The 18,616-nt window shown below is 45.4% G+C and overlaps 1 protein-coding gene across 2 annotated transcripts in view; it reads left to right on the top strand.

Moving 5' to 3' along the window:
* LOC139765685 (uncharacterized) overlaps positions 1-17,462 on the top strand; it is a 130,879-nt gene extending 113,417 nt beyond the window's left edge. Inside the window, exons 1-5 of one of the 2 annotated variants that reach the window (XM_071693450.1) lie at positions 5,677-6,228; positions 9,996-10,138; positions 11,034-11,164; positions 13,677-13,814; positions 16,779-17,462. In XM_071693450.1, coding sequence (XP_071549551.1) covers positions 6,211-6,228; positions 9,996-10,138; positions 11,034-11,164; positions 13,677-13,814; positions 16,779-16,888 — 540 coding nt within the window. In that variant the 5' untranslated portion in view covers positions 5,677-6,210 and the 3' untranslated portion in view covers positions 16,889-17,462. Of the gene's footprint in view, positions 1-5,676; positions 6,229-9,995; positions 10,139-11,033; positions 11,165-13,676; positions 13,815-16,778 lie in introns of those variants that run through there. The other variant, XM_071693440.1, reaches the window with a different exon arrangement.
* The last annotated feature ends 1,154 nt before the right edge of the window (positions 17,463-18,616 follow it).

Below are 18,616 nucleotides of genomic sequence, written 5' to 3'. Positions count from 1 at the left end.
CGGGGGGGAATAGATCGTGTAGGTAAGGTACGCACACTGTGTTGCTTTTCTCACCTCGTCAAAGACTCCATAAAGTTCTCCGTCCGTCGCGCTGGTCACTGTGCCTCTGAACGACACCACTCAGTACGTACAGCTCAGCCGTACAGCTCATCAGTGCACTCGGTTTGAGGAAACGTATTTGGACGGTATTCTTGTCAGTGACTGACTGACTGTATGTGCTTTGATGTGTCCACACCCCACACACACGCGTCTGACCCAACGTACGTTTCTAAGCAAACCCCGTCACTCCAACACCACTGGTGTTACCAACTATACACAGTGGGGAAATCTTTTATTCTTTTTTTCTAAGTCATACAAAGACATGGAGAGTAATAACATCGAAAACGTAAATAAATGAGTAATGCGATGACAGTATAGGTCATGGTTACTGAGATGAATAAATCTACTGAGCGTCAGAGATGGATGAATCATTTATATAGTTGAAGTTATTTATCATAACTGACACAGGGTGTCGGTTGCTGCTGAACCCGTATATGATAGTCCATATGTCATTCTCAAGTACATGTAAAGCTCTGTACATATTTATTCGTACCTTCTCGCTGCTTGGATGTGTCAGATTTGATACACGCCGGGTTCATTCTTTTTTCATAAAACCTTTCAATGGATATTGTAATGTGGACATATGGGTAAACATCAGGAATACAGAGATAATGAACAGTTGATATATATATATATATATATATATATATATATATATATATATATATATATATATATATATATATATATATATGAATGTTATTCCTGGGGATATAGGAGAAAGAATACTTCTCACGTATTCCCTGCTTGTCGTAGAAGGCGACTAAAAGGGGAGGGAGCGGGGGGCTGGAAATCCTCCTCTCTCGTTTTCAATTTTCCAAAAGAAGGGACAGAGTAGGGGGCCAAGTGAGGATATTCCCTCAAGGGCTCAGTCCTCTGTTCTTAACGCTTCCTCGCTAACGCGGGAAATGGTGAATATGTATGAAAAAAAAAGAAAAAGATATATATATATATATATATATATATATATATATATATATATATATATATATATATATATATATATATACACACACACACACATATAATCGCCGTTTCCCGCGTTAGCAAGGTAGTTCCAGGAACAGTCGATCAACAATACGTTGCCACATGCACACATATATATTGGTTCAGCTGGCAGTGTTCGTGGTGGGGGATTTGTGTCTACTGTACCGGCAACCGTAAAGGTTCCTGATGTAGTTGTAGAATCACGGAACTCATTAGAATCTGTTAAATGACTGACGGAACTACGTAAGTCCAGAGTGTGTGGATGTGCAAATTATTATTCTAACTCCGGAATGTGTGGATGTGGAAATCATTATTCTAACTAATTCCGGAGTATGTAGATGTGGAAATTATTATTTTAACGAAGTCCAGAGTGTGTGGATGTGGAAATTACTATTATAACTAGGTCTGGAGTGTGTGGATGTGGAAATTACCAATTTAACTAACTCCGGAGTGTGTGAATGTGGAAATTACTATTTTAACTAAGTCCAGAGTGTGTGGATGTGATATTACTACTTTTAACTAGGTCTGGAGTGTGTGGATGTGGAAATTATTATTCAGTCCGGAGTGTGTGGATGTGGAGATTACTATTTCAACTAAGTCCAGAGTGTGTGAATGTGGGTGTTATGTTCTGGGGTTGTGCGTGTTGGCTAAAAATAAGGCTAGGCTAGGCTAGGATACGAAATTTGACCGCGTAACTGAACGCCAGACTGCGCAGCCTCGCACCAACGATCATAACATACCTTAACCTTGTATCGGATGTACAGCTAACTATAATGAGGAGGCGAGTTTAGCCAGCAAGATGTTGATACCATATAGACCACGAGTCTGTGGGTAGTTGTTTACGTACAAGATGACGGTCATGATGATATAAACATAAAAACATGAGAGATTGTTTATAAGTTCATTCCAACTTGCCTTCTCTTCCTCTTCTCTACTTCTTTCTTTCTTCTGTCTTTTGACGTGTATGGCGGGCCATAGGTTGTGTCTAAGACCCCTGATCACGATATTGCAACCCTTGAACTTGACCGTGCGACCCTTGAGGTCGACGGCACGACCCTTGAGCGCGGACGGTACGGCACTTTGGGTGTGATGGCCGAGTCTTTGACATGGTCCTGAAGGCTCATGTCAAAAGCTAAAGGCCGGCATGCCAATGGGTCATACTGTGGAGGTCGTGGGTCGTCGCTCTGGGCTCATGGGGACGTCCATCATCAATCACGCGTTTGTTATCGTATCCAACAATGTGTTGGTTGAGTGATAATACAAAAACACCTGTTCACTGTATTAGTTTCCTTCACGCAGAAAAGATCTTGAAATACATGTCCTTTTGGTCCATGTTTGATATCAAGAAGAGCCAGTCAACTTTGCTCCTTTCCATCAGAATCATCTTCCAAATTCCGCAGTGATGGTTGCTTCATCTACTTCCTCTAGTCCGGGTTTAGTTTCACGCGTCCACAACTCTCTTCCTACGGAGGATTATTCCTCGCATCCCCTCCCTCCTTCACACCACAGAGCTGCTCTACGTCACCCCTTCATCCTGACGCCTTCGAACTATCTTTGTCGTTACCATGTATCTCTTCCTCTTTCTTCCTTCCACTGCGGGGGATTAAGAGTCTTCCTCGCCTCTTTTCGTGCCTTGGTCCACTCTTGTTCCTCTCCATGTCTTGATGAGCGACTCGTGTTAACCATATCCCCCTGGTGAGGTCCTCTTAAGCTTGATCCTTTCGCAGTCCCTTCCCACCTTCGTCACTCCTGTATTTTCCGGGGGTTCACTGAGGACCATTCATCCTATTTCCAACCACCCGGACGCCTCTCCCCTCCTCCTCTGGGTCTCCTGTACGCAGTGCATAGCAGCAGTCCCAGTTGTTTCACACTGCCTTCACCATGGGTGGGAGTCTCCACACTCTCTCTCTCTCTCTCTCAAGTACAGGTGTTGTGATGCCGCCTTATGTATGGTTTCCATCTCCTTCATGAGCCTCTCACTATACATTCCCGTGGACTTGTTTAGTATTTCCGAAGGCATCTCCTCCTGCTCCTCCTCCTCCTGCTCCTGCTCCTCCTCCTCCTCCTGCTCTGCCGGCCGGTGGTGACTGTATTTTCCCGTTCCTCTGCTGCCTTTCATAGGCGAAAAATCATATTCCTCTTAATGTTCCTTCCCGTGTCCCTCCCCCGCAGTGAATGTGGCGCTGGTCCCTCCCACGCAGAGTTTGGCAAATCGAACATATATATATATATATATATATATATATATATATATATATATATATATATATATATATATATATATATATTTTTTTTTTTTTTTTTTTTAACTATTCGCCATTTCCCGCGTTAGCGAGGTAGCGTTAAGAACAGAAGACTGGGCCTTTTTTGGAATATCCTCACCTGGCCCCCTCTGTTCCTTCTTTTGGAAAAATATGTGCGTGTGTGGACGTGTATGTAGGTGGGTTGGGCCATTCTTTCATCTGTTTCCTTGCACTACCTCGCTAACGCGGGAGACAGCGACAAAGTATGATAAATAGATAATATATATATATATATATATATATATATATATATATATATATATATATATATATATATATATATATATATATATATATATATATCAGACCCAATTTATCGAGAAAGAACAGCTGAGTTAACTGAACTCACTGCTGCAACCAGGATTCGAACCTGTGCCATGTATTTATGTACCAGCAAGATGAAGACCTAAGCAAGATGTAATCACATCACACACCGCCAGCTCAGCTGTTACCCGAGGGTAATGATGTGTTTTTTTGAAGTCACTGCGTACGCGGTGGCCTGATGAGGGGGAAGGGGGTCAGTCGCCGATCGTTTTGTTGACATACGTCAGCTGATGCTTCACCGACCGACACTCTCTCTCTCTCTCTCTCTCTCTCTCTCTCTCTCTCTCTCTCTCTCTCTCTCTCTCTCTCTCTCTCTCTCTCTCTCTCCACTTACCTTAGTTAATATGACCAAATTACACGCGCGCACGCACACACCGTCCATAGAGATACCAAAGTGGCCCAGTAAGATATCTTTATGAACGGATTATCCACAGTAGAGTTTAACGCAGTGAGAACCAGGAATTGAATTTAATCAGTAGTACTTTCACACGACCACATCAACACTTGTTCGTACGACCAACCTTTGGAAGCCTTCCACCCTAAGCTGGTAACACTGGGCTCACGGATATCCGGCGCTGGACAGCACAGTTGCAGAGTAACCAGACCCTGACATTCATGTTGGTCATTATTTCACTATAAACATGCACACAATAACGGCGTTGAAGTTGAAAATGAAAACAACATCCTTAAAGGTTATTTCGTTTATGATGGAATAGACGAGGAGTTACTGACAGTGACCTATAGATACAAAGGAATTCAAACAGCATCAGATTCCTTAGTCCCTACGAGACCTTTTGTGATAGTGGATATCACAAAGTCACAGATAAATGTGGTAAAAGATTCTCTTTTTTTCAGTTTTAGAAAAATTTATTGTATATATATATATATATATATATATATATATATATATATATATATATATATATATATATATATATTCCCTGGGGATAGGGGAGAAAGAATACTTCCCACGTATTCCCTGCGTGTCGTAGAAGGCGACTAAAAGGGGAGGGAGCGGGGGGCTGGAAATCCTCCCCTCTCAATTTTTTTTAATTTTCCAAAAGAAGGAACAGAGAAGGGGGCCAGGTGAGGATATTCCCTCAATGGCCCAGTCCTCAGTTCTTAACGCTACCTCGCTAACGCGGGAAATGGCGAATAGTTTGAAAAAAAAAAAAAAAAAAATATATATATATATATATATATATATATATATATATATATATATATATATATATATATATATATATAAATAAAGAGCATTTCAATGATGGTATGCATGAAAGATATATACGTCTAAGAGGTAACTGGATGGTAGGTAATATGGGTACAGTGAGTACAGTACAATGCAGTATAATACTAGCCCTCATTAATATTTTCCCTCATAGACAACTGACACCGCCACAAATCACCACATCAATGAGGCTGATATTCATGAGGCCAGGGAGAGTCTTCAAGACCCATCACCTCCTCCTCCTCCTCCGCCCGTGTTGATCCCTCGGAGGGCGAGCCGATCAGGGCGTCTGACGCTAACCTCAACTACGTAGTCAAAGCAGTGTCCTCTGCTCGCCTGTGTAAATAGGATGTAAAACCACGCAGGGGATTTACAAGAGGGAGGTTTAGCGAGAGTCATTGTTTACCCGTACCCGAGGGAGAGGAGCTGTGGTGGGGGCGTGTGTGTGCGTGGCCGAGGCTGACTGGCTGGCTGGCTGGCCGGACCCAACGTGATGACCTGCAGGTGGTGGTCAGGCAGGAGGAGGTGGTGGGTTGGGGAGGGCCGGCCTGCGTCTCTCTCTCTCTCTCTCTCTCTCTCTCTCTCTCTCCACGCTGACACTGCAGCATTGATCGTCCCCCACCCCACCCCACTCCACTCCCCCCGTCCCCCTTATCTCTTCACCTTATCTGTACCAGTCGCTGACGGGAACCTTTGCCTTCTGGGTGTGTGTGTGTGTGTCTCTGTGTGTGTGTGTGTGTGTGTGTGTGTGACAGGAGAACACTACCACCAGCCTCGCCAGTGGTTGTTCCTCGCGTCTGGCTCCCGTCTCCTCCACTGTCTGGTGGAGGAGGAGGAACGAAGCCACAGCAGTAAGACATACCCGTGATGACAAGCAGTGCCAAACTACAGCAACGACAAGCCAAAAAAAAAAAAAAAATAGATCATTACAAATACCAGGAAAGCGTGTGTGTGCCACAGTGAACTACGTAGACACAGCCAACTGGCCCTACCTACCTACCTACCCTAGAGATAACGAGCGACGGTTTTCAGCTGCGTCGGTGAATACGTCAGACGTAGGGTACCAGTTGCCACCAACGCGGACGCCTCGAGTGGGCCATGTGACACAATGATCCATGCCACGCGTGACTCTCTTGGCTCCCGAAGGAATCCTATCAAGGAGGCGGTAACATCCTAGTGGCATCGGAGGTGTAGAAAATCACAGGCAGGAGACTCGTCGATGGTCAAAACAGTGATAACCCAGCGCGGTAACACAGACTCTCAGCCATGGCAAAGATGATGAAGGTAAAACAGTGTTGTATGTACCTTTCACCCATACTACCCGTTGCAGTGCTTTGACTGTGTATATTTCATGTAGATCCTAAGTCAGTTGCACATGTGGTACTTGAACACCATCTCTGGTGGGTGAAGTTCCTCTTCTCTTGAGAACGAATGTCTTGAAATCGAGAAATGTTATTTCCCTTAATGTTACTGTGGGTTCCAGTACGAGTGGAACGCCTGACCCCAGCTTCCTACTTCTGTCTGGGAGAGCCTGGCTCTCGTGGTGGGGGCCGGGTGGGATAACAAGCCCAACTCCCTCCTAGGTCCACAGTGCTTCGTGCTGGAGGCCGGGTGAGATAACAAGCCCAACCCCCTCCTAGGTCCACAGTGCTTAGGTCCCTCACCAACTTTGGGGCCGCCCTAGAGCATAGGGCCCCACCGCAAACTCCCGAGTTGTGTAGGGAGGTTTGATCTCAGACAACACCAACCACATGGTACTTCTTATATCATCCCCCATTGTGTTGTTCGTTACTACCGGTCTCGTCGGCACAGAGGACGGTGTAATCACCCGAGAGAGAGAGAGAGAGAGAGAGAGAGAGAGAGAGAGTCTGACCTCACGTCCTTTGTTCTTAGTAGTGTTCTCATCCACCCACTCCTCCTCCTCCTCCTCCTCCTCCTCCTCCTCCTCCTCTTCCTCCTCAAATCCACCCACTCCTCCTCCTCCTCCTCCTCCTCTGTCTTAAGTCTCATGGGTAAATGAACGCGTCCCTCCAGGTCCGTTTCAACATCACACGACACCTGCCATTTCGTGTTGAGAACTTTTCGTGACGCCTCTCAGTTGCCCAGACTCGATCGTCAGAGATCAAGGTGTCCGAGGAATGGGAATTGGCATACGTCACACCAGTGTTTTTGAGACGTGATCAGAAAGAAAAAAAAAAAGCTCCCTCTGTATCATTGACCAATGAACTTAAGTTCTGTGCTCTGGCAAATGATGGAAACTAGATCATTCGAGATAAGCTTAAAGTCTCCTCCAAAGATAAGAGACTGATAATAGATAAGGTTAGCCTGGCGAGCGTGATAACAGTTCCCGTCTTACTGACGTATTGGAAGTTTTTCAGTCAGAATGAATTACAGAAAAATAGTATCTGACATTATCTGTCTGTATTTCGAATAGGCCACGGATGATAAAGCTGTGCACGAGAGATTGATATGTGAAATGAAACTATATGTTGCTCGTAGTGACGTTTCCAGATAGACAAAGACAGGCTTTGGGATAAAGAAAATAGATTCCTATTAAAAGGGAGAGACGAAGACTGGCTTTGGGATAAAGAAAATAGATTCGTATTAAAAGGGAGAGACGAAGACTGGCTTTGGGATAAAGAAAATAGATTCGTATTAAAAGGGAGAGACGAAGACTGGCTTTGGGATAAAGAAAATAGATTCGTATTAAAAGGGAGAACATCTGTATTTCTAAGAGTAACTGGTGGCGTTCCTCAAGGCTGTGGCTTTGGTCTTGTTCCTTTTTTTTGTTTTCAATAATGTGTGTTAACGTTCTAGAATTAAATCTAAGTAGTAGAGTCCCTAAACTTTCCTTTCGGAGCAAAAATGGGAAGTGAAATGTTTTCTGTTAGGATTATAGAAGCATTCCCCCCCCCAAAAAAAAAGGATTTAGAAAATGAATAGCTTAGTCTGCGAGAATGGCAAGTGAAGAGTGACTTCGCGAGATTTTTTGGGTCGACGGAAATGACCTGAGATTGTTGTAGCATCTTTAGGTACTCATTAGACAACGAAAGCATTCTAGACAGAAGATGAAACTCCGACATATCTTTCAGAAGGAATCAGATGGTGACACACCCTGGAATTGATAATCTTCGTCTTCGAAATGATTTGAAGCCATGGATAGGGTTGGGGCATTGCCAAGACGACCTCCCGCTAGCTAGACTAACTCAAATTCTCCAGTGGGTATTATGATGTCCCTTATTCCCCAGTGGGTATTATGAATGTCCCTTATTCTCCAGTGGGTATTATGAATGTCCCTTATTCTCCAGTGGGTATTATGAATGTCCCTTATCCTCCAGTGGGTATTATGAATGTCCCTGATTCTCCAGTGGGTATTATGAATGTCCCTTATTCTCCAGTGGGTATTATGAATGTCCCTTATTCCCCAGTGGGTATTATGAATGTCCCTTATTCTCCAGTGGGTATTATGAATGTCCCTTATTCTCCAGTGGGTATTATGAATGTCCCTTATTCTCCAGTGGGTATTATGAATGTCCCTTTTATCGTTTCGAACTGTCGACGAAATGAGACGCTGAAGTCCCCACTGATCTTCAGCACCTTCTCCCACATGGGTTGAGTGTATACGACCCCAGAAACACCACAGTGGCACACGTTAGTGTAAACCCTCCCCTGTAATTTCGTCTGAAACCTTACGAGAGGCCGGTGGGTGCATTTGAGCCGTGATGAACCTCTTGACTTAATTACGCTCTCGGTGGATGGATCACCGTTGGACGTGTGGGCAGTTCCTCTCCTCGATTCATGCATTACGGCGGTCGCTTCCACACATTTGCTAATCTCCCAGTGCCCCAGGCGTGGGGGTTTGGACCCGCTCTCATATCGGGTGAGGCGAATGGAACGGTAGCGATCTTTCCACATACATCATGTGTGAGAGACTATGGAGGGGGTTTTAGATTCTCCTGGCATGGTCCTGGAAACCATACGGTGACAAATGCAGGATGAATCGTTTCTCTAAAGCGTCTCCGTTTCCCGGAACTCGAACATCCTTATGGGATTAGTACTATGCAAGAAAAAAGAAAAAAAAAATCGTAGACACATTTTTCCAAAAGAAGTTAAAGACAGAATATATATATATATATATATATATATATATATATATATATATATATATATATATATATATATATATATATATATATATATATATATTGGTTTTTTTCATACTATTCGCCATTTCCCGCGATAGCGAGGTAGCATTAAGAACAGAGGACTGGGCCTTTGAGGGAATATCCTCACCTGGCCCCCTTCTCTGTTCCTTTTTTTGGAAAATTACAAAAAAAACGAGAGGGGAGGATTTCCAGCCACCCGCTCCCTTCCCTTTTAGTCGCCTTCTACGACACGCAGGGAATACGTGGGAAGTAATCTTTTTCCCCTATCCCCAGGGATATATATATATATATATATATGTATATATATATGTGTGTGTGTGTTTGTGTGTGTGTGTGTGTGTGTGTGTGTCGTATGACGATTACACTAGTCCTAGACAATTTCATACAATAGTCTTGTACACCCTGTTACCGCTATGCTTGTGTTGGGATCTGAAACTTCAGGAATTCTATGACTCATATACACCCGATGAGACGGATTGTCCTTCATCAAACATGTTTCGTAAAGTTTCTGTAAACGAAATTGCCTGAACTCCTACAGAAGTGCGATTTATCCCTCTCATCACACATTTCTCCTCTCCAGTTTGCCTCCCGTTTCCCATCTGTACATCCCTCTCCGTGATCTCCCTGGCTAGGAACACCGTGAACTACTTTCTGTGCTCGTGTTTTAAAGAGGAAAAAAAACTCCTCGTTTATCCCACAGTCTGTTCTTCCGAGGGCTCCTCCACCTGTTCCTCGCTGTTATACATAACATATCTACACGTCTCTCTCAGTAGCAATACCGCTTCATGGTTTCTCCTTCAGTCTCCCCTGGTCTCCCTGACCCTACACCGAACACCCAGCTCTTACTGACGGTGCTGTTACTGCGTCCTCTCTCTCTCTCTCTAGCCGCCCACGGTGACGGTGGTGGTGAAGAACCTGCCGGTGGAGACGACGAAGGACCAGCTCCGATCCCTGTGCGAGAACTTTGGCGGAATCTATGAGGTCGAGATCCCCAGCAGGGTGGCCCTCTACACTAGGTTCATCTTCGGGTAAGTCTTCTTCTGCAGCAGCGACCTAGGCTCAGGACCACAGAACGTCTTAGTCCTGCTGTAGCGGCATAGACTCAGGGCCACAGAACGTCATAGTCTTCTGCTGTAGCGGCATAGACTCAGGGCCACAGAACGTCATAGTCTTCTGCTGTAGCGGCATAGACTCAGGACCACAGAACGTCTTAGTCTTCTGCTGTAGCGGCATAGACTCAGGGCCACAGAACGTCATAGTCTTCTACTGCAGCAGCGACCTAGACTAAGGACCACAGAACGTCATAGTCTTTTGTTGTAGCGGCATAGACTCAGGAGCACTTAACGTCTTATTCTTCTGCTGCAGCAGCAACATAGACTCAGGACGACAGAAGGTCTTTGAGTCAAGTGTGAGACATGTTTGTTGTTCTGCAGACATCCTGAAGCAGTTTATGTGCCAGAGAAGCTGCTAGTCACATACCTTGAGGGCACATTGTAAGTTATGCAGACTAGTACAACTACCATTTCTAAGTTAGGTTGGTGATATGGGCGTCCGTCATTTTCCTGCTCCTGCATAGAGCGCAACCTGGAGGCTACAGGAGCCTCATGTGTGAGGTCTTGGTTTGTATAATGATAATAATAATGTCACCCATGCTCAGCACAGCACTATAAATGTTGAGAAGGTACCTAAGTCCTTCTGGAGGTAACCTGATGATTTGCCTCTTATCTGTCTTACCTTTTTTTTGGCGGGTCTGAGTGCTTGGTTTTCCGAATGGCTGCACGAAGTTACGGCAAGTCAGTGGCCATTGAGTGACAGTTGTTGGGAGGAAGAGCCGGGCTGAGTGTATGGTTCATACCGGTCCTCCTGTACGACGGAATGTTATGCGCATCTCCGATAAAGAAGTTCGTTTCCCATCCGTTTCAGGTTCGTGAGGTTCGTGAGTCTGGACGCGGCGCTGGACGCTGTGTTGAAGCTGACGGGCCTGATGGTGCAGGGACGGAGGATCCACGCCGAGGTGGCCCGCGATCACTGGCGCAACACGAACGACAGGACAGGTAAGTCCCCCACCACCTCTGCCCGAGCCACACCCTCTGGCGCAGCCTCAGACCCAACTTCTGACCCAGCCTCTGACCCATCCTCTGACCCATCCTCAGCCCTAGCCTCAGACCAATCCTCTGACCCATATCCTCTGACCCATCCTCAGCCCTAGCCTCAGACCCAGCCTCTGACCCACAGTCTCTGACCCTGCCTCAGACCCAGCCTCTGTCTGACCCAGCCTCTTGCACAGGCTTACGTCTGTAGACATCCCTGTGCCTTTGGGGAGCACACATTCGGTCTTTGGTCACTGCGTCATCAGATATATTGTAACATAGATTCCAAAACTATATTCAATCTGTCTTGATGAAGTTTGGTTGGTTGGCAAGAGATCTGGCCACAGGGGAGGAGGAAATATCGCTCGCCAACCAAAATCGCCGGACGGGACGGGCTCACAAGATAACCACAGTGGCGCCGAGGTAACCACAGTGGCACCGAGGTAACCACAGTGGCACCGAGGTAACCACAGTGGCGCCGAGATAACCACAGTGGCGCCGAGGTAACCACAGTGGCGCCGAGGTAACCACAGTGGCACCGAGGTAACCACAGTGGCACCAAGGTAACCACAGTGTCACCGAGGTGGATACATCCAGTGAATCTGCCCTGATGATGTCCTGAGGCATAGACGAATGCTTTGGTGTCTCTGCCTCTCCATTTCCTGTGGGTTTTACTGGATCCTCCTGATTCGTGTGTGGACGTCTGTCTGAGACGTGGCCTCTCTGGACGCTAACTCCCACCCGTAGTGGATACCTGACCTGTATCACATGACATCAAAACAGCTTGAGCAAGTTGGCTCTTAAATCTTTGACGTGTGACCGACTCTTAACAAGTGACTGAGAACCATCGACTAATCACATCTGCTACGGGGACGCGCTGTCCTCTCAGTTCTCTCGCTGACGACCCATCCTCATGGGGACGACATCGCCACACACCACGTAGAACATATGTATTCCTTCCACATTGACAGTGTAGGGAGTCTGACCTTTCCTCTACCTGGCCTCACTTGTGTGCTGCGTCTGATTACAAAATCCTCCTCGTATTCACCGATCACACTCGCAACGCCGATCATACGCTGCCGTACTGGCCTCTGCCAGCAAGGACCTGCGGTTTTCCCTCCCATCTATCTCTTAACGAGTCACCTCAACGGACCTGAGCTCAGGGCCGACATCTCTGGCATTTCCATGGGATGATTAGACATCATTCCTCTCCCTCTCCCTCGCCTTTAATTCCCAGTCTCGCCCCTCTTGTGCTTATGACCGTCACTGGGGTTCGTGGTCCTCAGGACATTACAGTCTAAACTGTGATATTGACCGTCTCCCCGCCTCCCATGGTCGAAACTGGTTTGCCAGGGGTCAGCCAATGTCAGCCCAGTCACTCCTCTCCCGCGCCCCCCACCCGTAGCATCGGGCTGGCGTGTGATTACTGGCATCCTGGATATTTCGAGATGGTGATGATCGCACTCTGCCAGCAGTAAGTAACCCTAGGACCAAAAATGGTGGTCAGAATCCTCACTGTAATCATAATATATATATATATATATATATATATATATATATATATATATATATATATATATATTTCTATGAGTCCACGGGGAAAATGAAACACGATAAGTTCCCAAGTGCACTTTCGTGTAATAATCACATCATCAGGGGGGACACAAAAGGGAAATATAAGTTAGCTGATATACGACGAAGAGACGTAGCTAGGACTCCATTTGGTCCTGTAGAGTCCGTAGCCTAGTCGTGATCACCACTATGCAGCATTAGCAGCAGGACGCTACCCTCCCTCACTCCACGAGCGGCCCAGATAACAGCAATGTCACGGGAAAGAATAGGCTCAGAGACCCTTGTCCTCCTGTCCTTCTATTACTGTTAGCCTGTTATATCCCTTGTCTGCCAGTGTCAACATGTGCATGAAGACTTGAATACTCGGGGTTTGTAAGCAACGTAAGTAACTGTTAACTACGGTCTACCGTGCTCAAAATATAAGGCTAAACTTTAGAGAACTTTTGATGTTGCCATACAGCTCGATGCAGGAATATATGTGACAGTTTAGTAGTCAACTGACAGTGAGTTGCACTGAACGTTTAGTGAATGTTAGCAGATTTGGGCCCTTCGGGCACTTGTCTGCTCGGTCCTGCAGGAGAACGGTGGAATGATATTTCTCAGTGCCATTTTTTTCCTTTCCATTTCTCCCGTATTGTCGCCACATACTTCCCGCTCAGCTGTAACATATTTTCGCGAAAACTATATCACTCCAGCAGCCAGCAATATCTATCCTGCCAGGGAAATTGATGAAGTATAGGCAACTGTGTATAGAGGGGTGGGTTAGTCCTCGTGCGTCTGACAACTCCCTGAACTTGTCTACAGAGAGACGGGATCTCATTTTCATAGTGTGGATACGAATCTGTCACACACGTATATATCCAGACACCACAATCAAGTCTCAGGTTCCATCTTCTGGTTCTAGTTCTGCACGAGGGCCTTGTGACTGATGCTGAGACGAGCGACGCGAGCTGCGACCTCTCCGAGGACGACATCGACACGGCCGTCCTCCAGATGTGTCACCAGCAGTGGCAGAAACACCGCCGGAAGCACCGAGACACAGGTTCAGACTCAGTGATGACCCACGGGTCACCCTTTTTTGTAATCTGCTTTGATGTTTAGTTCTCACGTCACCATTTTTTCACATCAAGGAGGATCTTAGGATTCTGTATATAGGTCCATTAAGCTTAGTTCCACTGTGGCAAGGTGGCCATGCTAGGTTTACTTCATAGCATTCCAGACGATGAATAAAACTGATCTATCCCTGTAAGACATTATAGTGTGATGTTCACAAGGGTTGTGTCTGTGTCTTGGGATACTCTTTAAGTCATCGTACACTCCTTAGAGGTGATGATGGTTCGTCCCATTAGGGTCTTCGCCACATATCACATCTTGACACATCTGTCGCCTCTCTCCGACGCCATGACCCACTCCCTTACTCTCTCCTCACCCGCTTTCTTCGATCTTCCTTCTTCTGCATCATCCTGAAGCCTTTCCTTCACCTAAGATACCGTACAGTCTTTTCGGCCACTTTACATCCATTCCACGCAATTCTGCTATTTCAGAATCCCTCCATTTCAGTGTCTCAGCTGAAGGTATATATATCATTTCGATTTTGAGTGTCTTTATTCCGCCTCGTTCGTACCTCCCTCAACCCATTCTTCTTACTCTGGACTGAAGTCTTACACACTACCTCTGGTGTACCGGTAATACCCCCCCGTGCATTCTGATGTACACCCACGTATCGTCCAGCAGCAGATCAGGTCACGGCCACGTATATATCCACACCCATCACACCGCTGTGTACGAGTCTCCTCTCTGCCTCTGGACGAAATCCCGCGTTCATACCTCAGCCTCCAGCCCGCCCGTTACACTCACATGCCTCCATACGATTCCCAACTCCCTGGTTCTCTCTCTTACCTCGCATAGCCCAGAGTCTGGCTACCATCACTTACATTCCACCAGCTGGCTGCTTCACCCGAGAAGCAATTCTTTAGAAAGAGATTATGATGAATTTTTTTTCTCTTTAAACTTAAGATGGAAGAAAATGGACAATATTGCACCCATTTAGTACTATCGTCATGTTAGATTAAGAGTCCTTGAGGATGCTGGTGTCGCACGTCGCATACTTCGGCTGTGTGATACTCATGACAATTTGCACCTCCGCCTGATGGTGAGCAGACACAGCGTAAACTTTGCCAACAGAATTACTCGCGCACCCAAGAAACACCTCAGACTTGAGTGTTGTAAACTCGACGAATTTAAAGATGATTCCTACCATGAAAGACATGTGTGATCAACCATAATGGTGGTTAACCCAGATACATGAGAGGTATCGTAATTCTGCCTGCTGTATACATTTCCACACCTCATGTGACTCGTCATATCATTCGAGCATTGTGGCCCTATACCTGCATCGTTTGAGTAGACGGCGTAGGAGTGTCCTTTTTATAGACATCCCTCTCTACCAACAGTATCTTACCGTTTGTTGTTCTCATTTACTCAGTAACATTGTTTTCAGAATTGAAATATCACCATATCCCAAGCCAAACGTTCTCTAATCTTTCTGTACGTATGAACCCATCCAGTATTTAAATATCACCACTCCGTTTATAAGAACATTGAATCGAAGCAGGATCAAGCCTCTCCGTCTCTCAGAAACCAGTGACTCACTCCATTGCTTCCCCGAGTACATCGTGTACTGCGACAAGCAGAGGAAAGCACATCATGCTTTGTTCTGCCTGCAGGAACCCTTCACACCCTCTGCCAGCTACCCCTCTCCAACCCCCCTCCTCACTCACACCGTACTTTTCAACACACTCCTCCGTCTATACCTGAAAACCCCCCCTTTTTCTTTCCAGTATTTCAGACCTGTACACAATGTCGTCTCTCATCACGAGCGTTTTCCAAGATTCGTCCTGGTGCCCAGCATCTCCTCAACATAGCTATGCCTTTCGTAGACCAGTTTCCCTCACCTTTCAATTCCGCTGCTTGTAATGTTTACGTGTCAGCAACACTCTCGCACATCATACTTCCTCCTACGTTTTATATACGAATCCATCTTTAATTTAGATTTATTTGTAGCAATTTGTGTGTACTCATGAGTTAGCCTGCAGTATACTGGTGTGTTACCTTCATCGAGGGTTGTCACACGCTTGGAAACACTGGTGCCACCTCACTCCCCTCTATATTTACCTCCGCGTCACCAGCCTCACCATCGTCCTCTTTGTCTGGTCGCCTTCATAACTTAATTCTCGTCTCCGACTCCCTTAACTAATCCTCTTCAGTTATCAGTGTTCCTGGAGACCCAATACAAGTATCATAGTCTTCTTGCAACTCGAACATGAAGCAGCGGTGTAAACATTTCGAATGTGTGCTTCATTTTTGGCAAATGTCCTCTGGCTTAGTTGCCACTGCACCATCTCCATCGCCAGCCATCTTCATTATTTTACTTCTTTTTGGCTTTTTAGATATGGTATGTTATGTAATATTTGCCTATCCAGATTCCAGCTTATTCCTCTGGTGCATAATGGGCTAACACTTTCTTCCCATCTTGAGAAGTGTCCCTCACCCATGCTCATCACAACATGTCGTTCCCTTACCTCGTCCATCCCCCGTCCCGCCGTACCAGTCCATCTCTCATGTCTCCAACGACGGAGTCCAAAGAAGCTTCACCGCATCTCACGTCCACATTTTTCCTTCCATCACTCCGTCCTATCATTCGGGATCGCCCCTCAATGCTGGTGACATTAGTCCCGTTCTTGTATTACCGCTGCACAGTAATCGTGGGGTGGGGCATTCCTTTCCGTGATTGTCCACCATGCCAACATGCTAGCTAGCTAGCTAGGCTTCCTTGGAAATGTCTTTCACACACGCATTACAGAGCTACCGCAACATGACCATTCGAACTGGGGTTTGTGACAAGTGTCGATTGCTTTCAAGCGACGACAAGAGCGTATTAGATTAACGATGACGAAGGAGGGAGAGCGTTGGTGAGATTATTGTGACCACTCTCATCTACTTCCAGAGCTGCCATCTTTTGGCAAAATCATGGAGATGCTGTCGAAGCTCCCAACCAACGACGAGGAGGACTCGACACTTCGTCGAGGTGGAGGAGTCTTCCCTGCTGATGCCTAAGGACCTCGCCCTCCACCCCCTCCTACGCACGGCACGTCAGTGAACCGGACTCTCCGCCGTCCTATCTTGTTTTTAACTTTCCAAAAGAAGGAAGAGAGAAGGGGGCCAAGTGAGGATTTCCCTCAAAGGCTCAGTCCTTTGTTCTTAACGCTACCTCGCTAACGCGGGAGATGGCGAATAGTATGAAAAGAGAGAGAGAGAGAGAGAGAGAGAGAGAGAGAGAGAGAGAGAGAGAGAGAGAGAGAGAGAGAGAAATATATATATATATATATATATATATATATATATATATATATATATATATATATATTATATATATTGTTAATGGGATGGCCTTGATTAGGGCCTCAACTGCCCGTGCCATCTCAGCTGAAACACAAAAGAACTGAGAGGCATAACTCGGCTTCTGCATGTGTTGTAGATAGCTTACCAAACACCTCCTGTGTCCATATATACGAATGGAGTGTTGATACTTGTTAGTGGACAGTTTACTTCAGGGGATAGATTAGGTATATATATGTACAATCATCTGAATGTGGATGGTATTAGGATGAAAAGTAAAGGACACAATTTACCCGCAAATCTTTATTCCTGTAATTTTTTTTTTAAAGTCTGGATTTATTAGAGTGAAAACGAATCAGCTGTTTAAGATTATTTGATGATCTTTTACATGTTATGTCCCATGTCTTCAGTCGCCATTGAGTTCTATATCTGTGCTCAAATGTATTTTGAAATTGATTTTCCTAGCCCCAACTGGGCCACACTGGATGTCATACCTGTTGGAGAAAGCAGTAGATATGACACTAAACCAGACATTAGTTGCTCTCGTAAATTTCTTGTCAGTCTACTAAGCATTTATCCATAAGAAGAGTTTTGAAATGGCAAATAAGACCATGTTTGACCGGTGTTGAGAGAACGTATGAGTACTGTCGACAGCACTGACAGAAAACGTAAATTCGGCAACGTTTTGCAGCGTAGACTAAGGTACAAGTCTGGGTTCCATAAGATAACCTGGGCAGTGGAGATCGAGTATCAGATTACAACACTTGTTTTTCATACGGTTTAGAGACTCTTGTCACAGTTGGGAGAGGAAATGGATGATTTAGAGTTTGAATGAAGGTAACCTGGAGGAAGTGAAGTGTTTTAGATCCCTGGTAGCGGACTTGGCAGCAGATGTAAATATAAGAGCTGAGATGAGCCATAGAGTGAGTGAGATTCACTCTCTGGCACATAAAACCATCTTCCAAGAAACGTGTGTATTTCTCACGTTCTTTGCAACCTTAAAAATCAACATATGTCGTGGTGGTTGGATGCATGTATATGTGCTTTCGTCCGAGGCTGTTTGCACATTTTGGGTAATTTCATTTTGTGCGGGATAGGGATTCCTTAACCCCATCCGGCATTTTGGCCATACCTACAGCCGTTACTTACTATCATGTGCTTGATCTTATACGTCATATTTACCAAAGCACAATTCGTGATATGGTAATTCCTCGGAAAGATGGCTGTGGTACATTAATGCTATAAACTCGTATGAGACTACGATTAAAGAGATAGATAAGTGACCCATAGACGCCAGCAATTAGTTACGTTTTCTTTATCTACTGGACGAGAGAAAACTTGTTACAGTCATTGATAGAACGTTTCATTCAGTTGAGTTAATAAATATAACTTGATGGGATTAAAAGAATAATTCACCTTGTAAATGGATAAACTTTGTAAATTAGA

Source organism: Panulirus ornatus, chromosome 4, assembly GCF_036320965.1.
Source record: "Panulirus ornatus isolate Po-2019 chromosome 4, ASM3632096v1, whole genome shotgun sequence".
NCBI lineage: Eukaryota > Metazoa > Arthropoda > Malacostraca > Decapoda > Palinuridae > Panulirus > Panulirus ornatus.
Note: the sequence above shows the minus strand (reverse complement) of the source record. Positions and strands in the feature narration are given on the sequence as shown.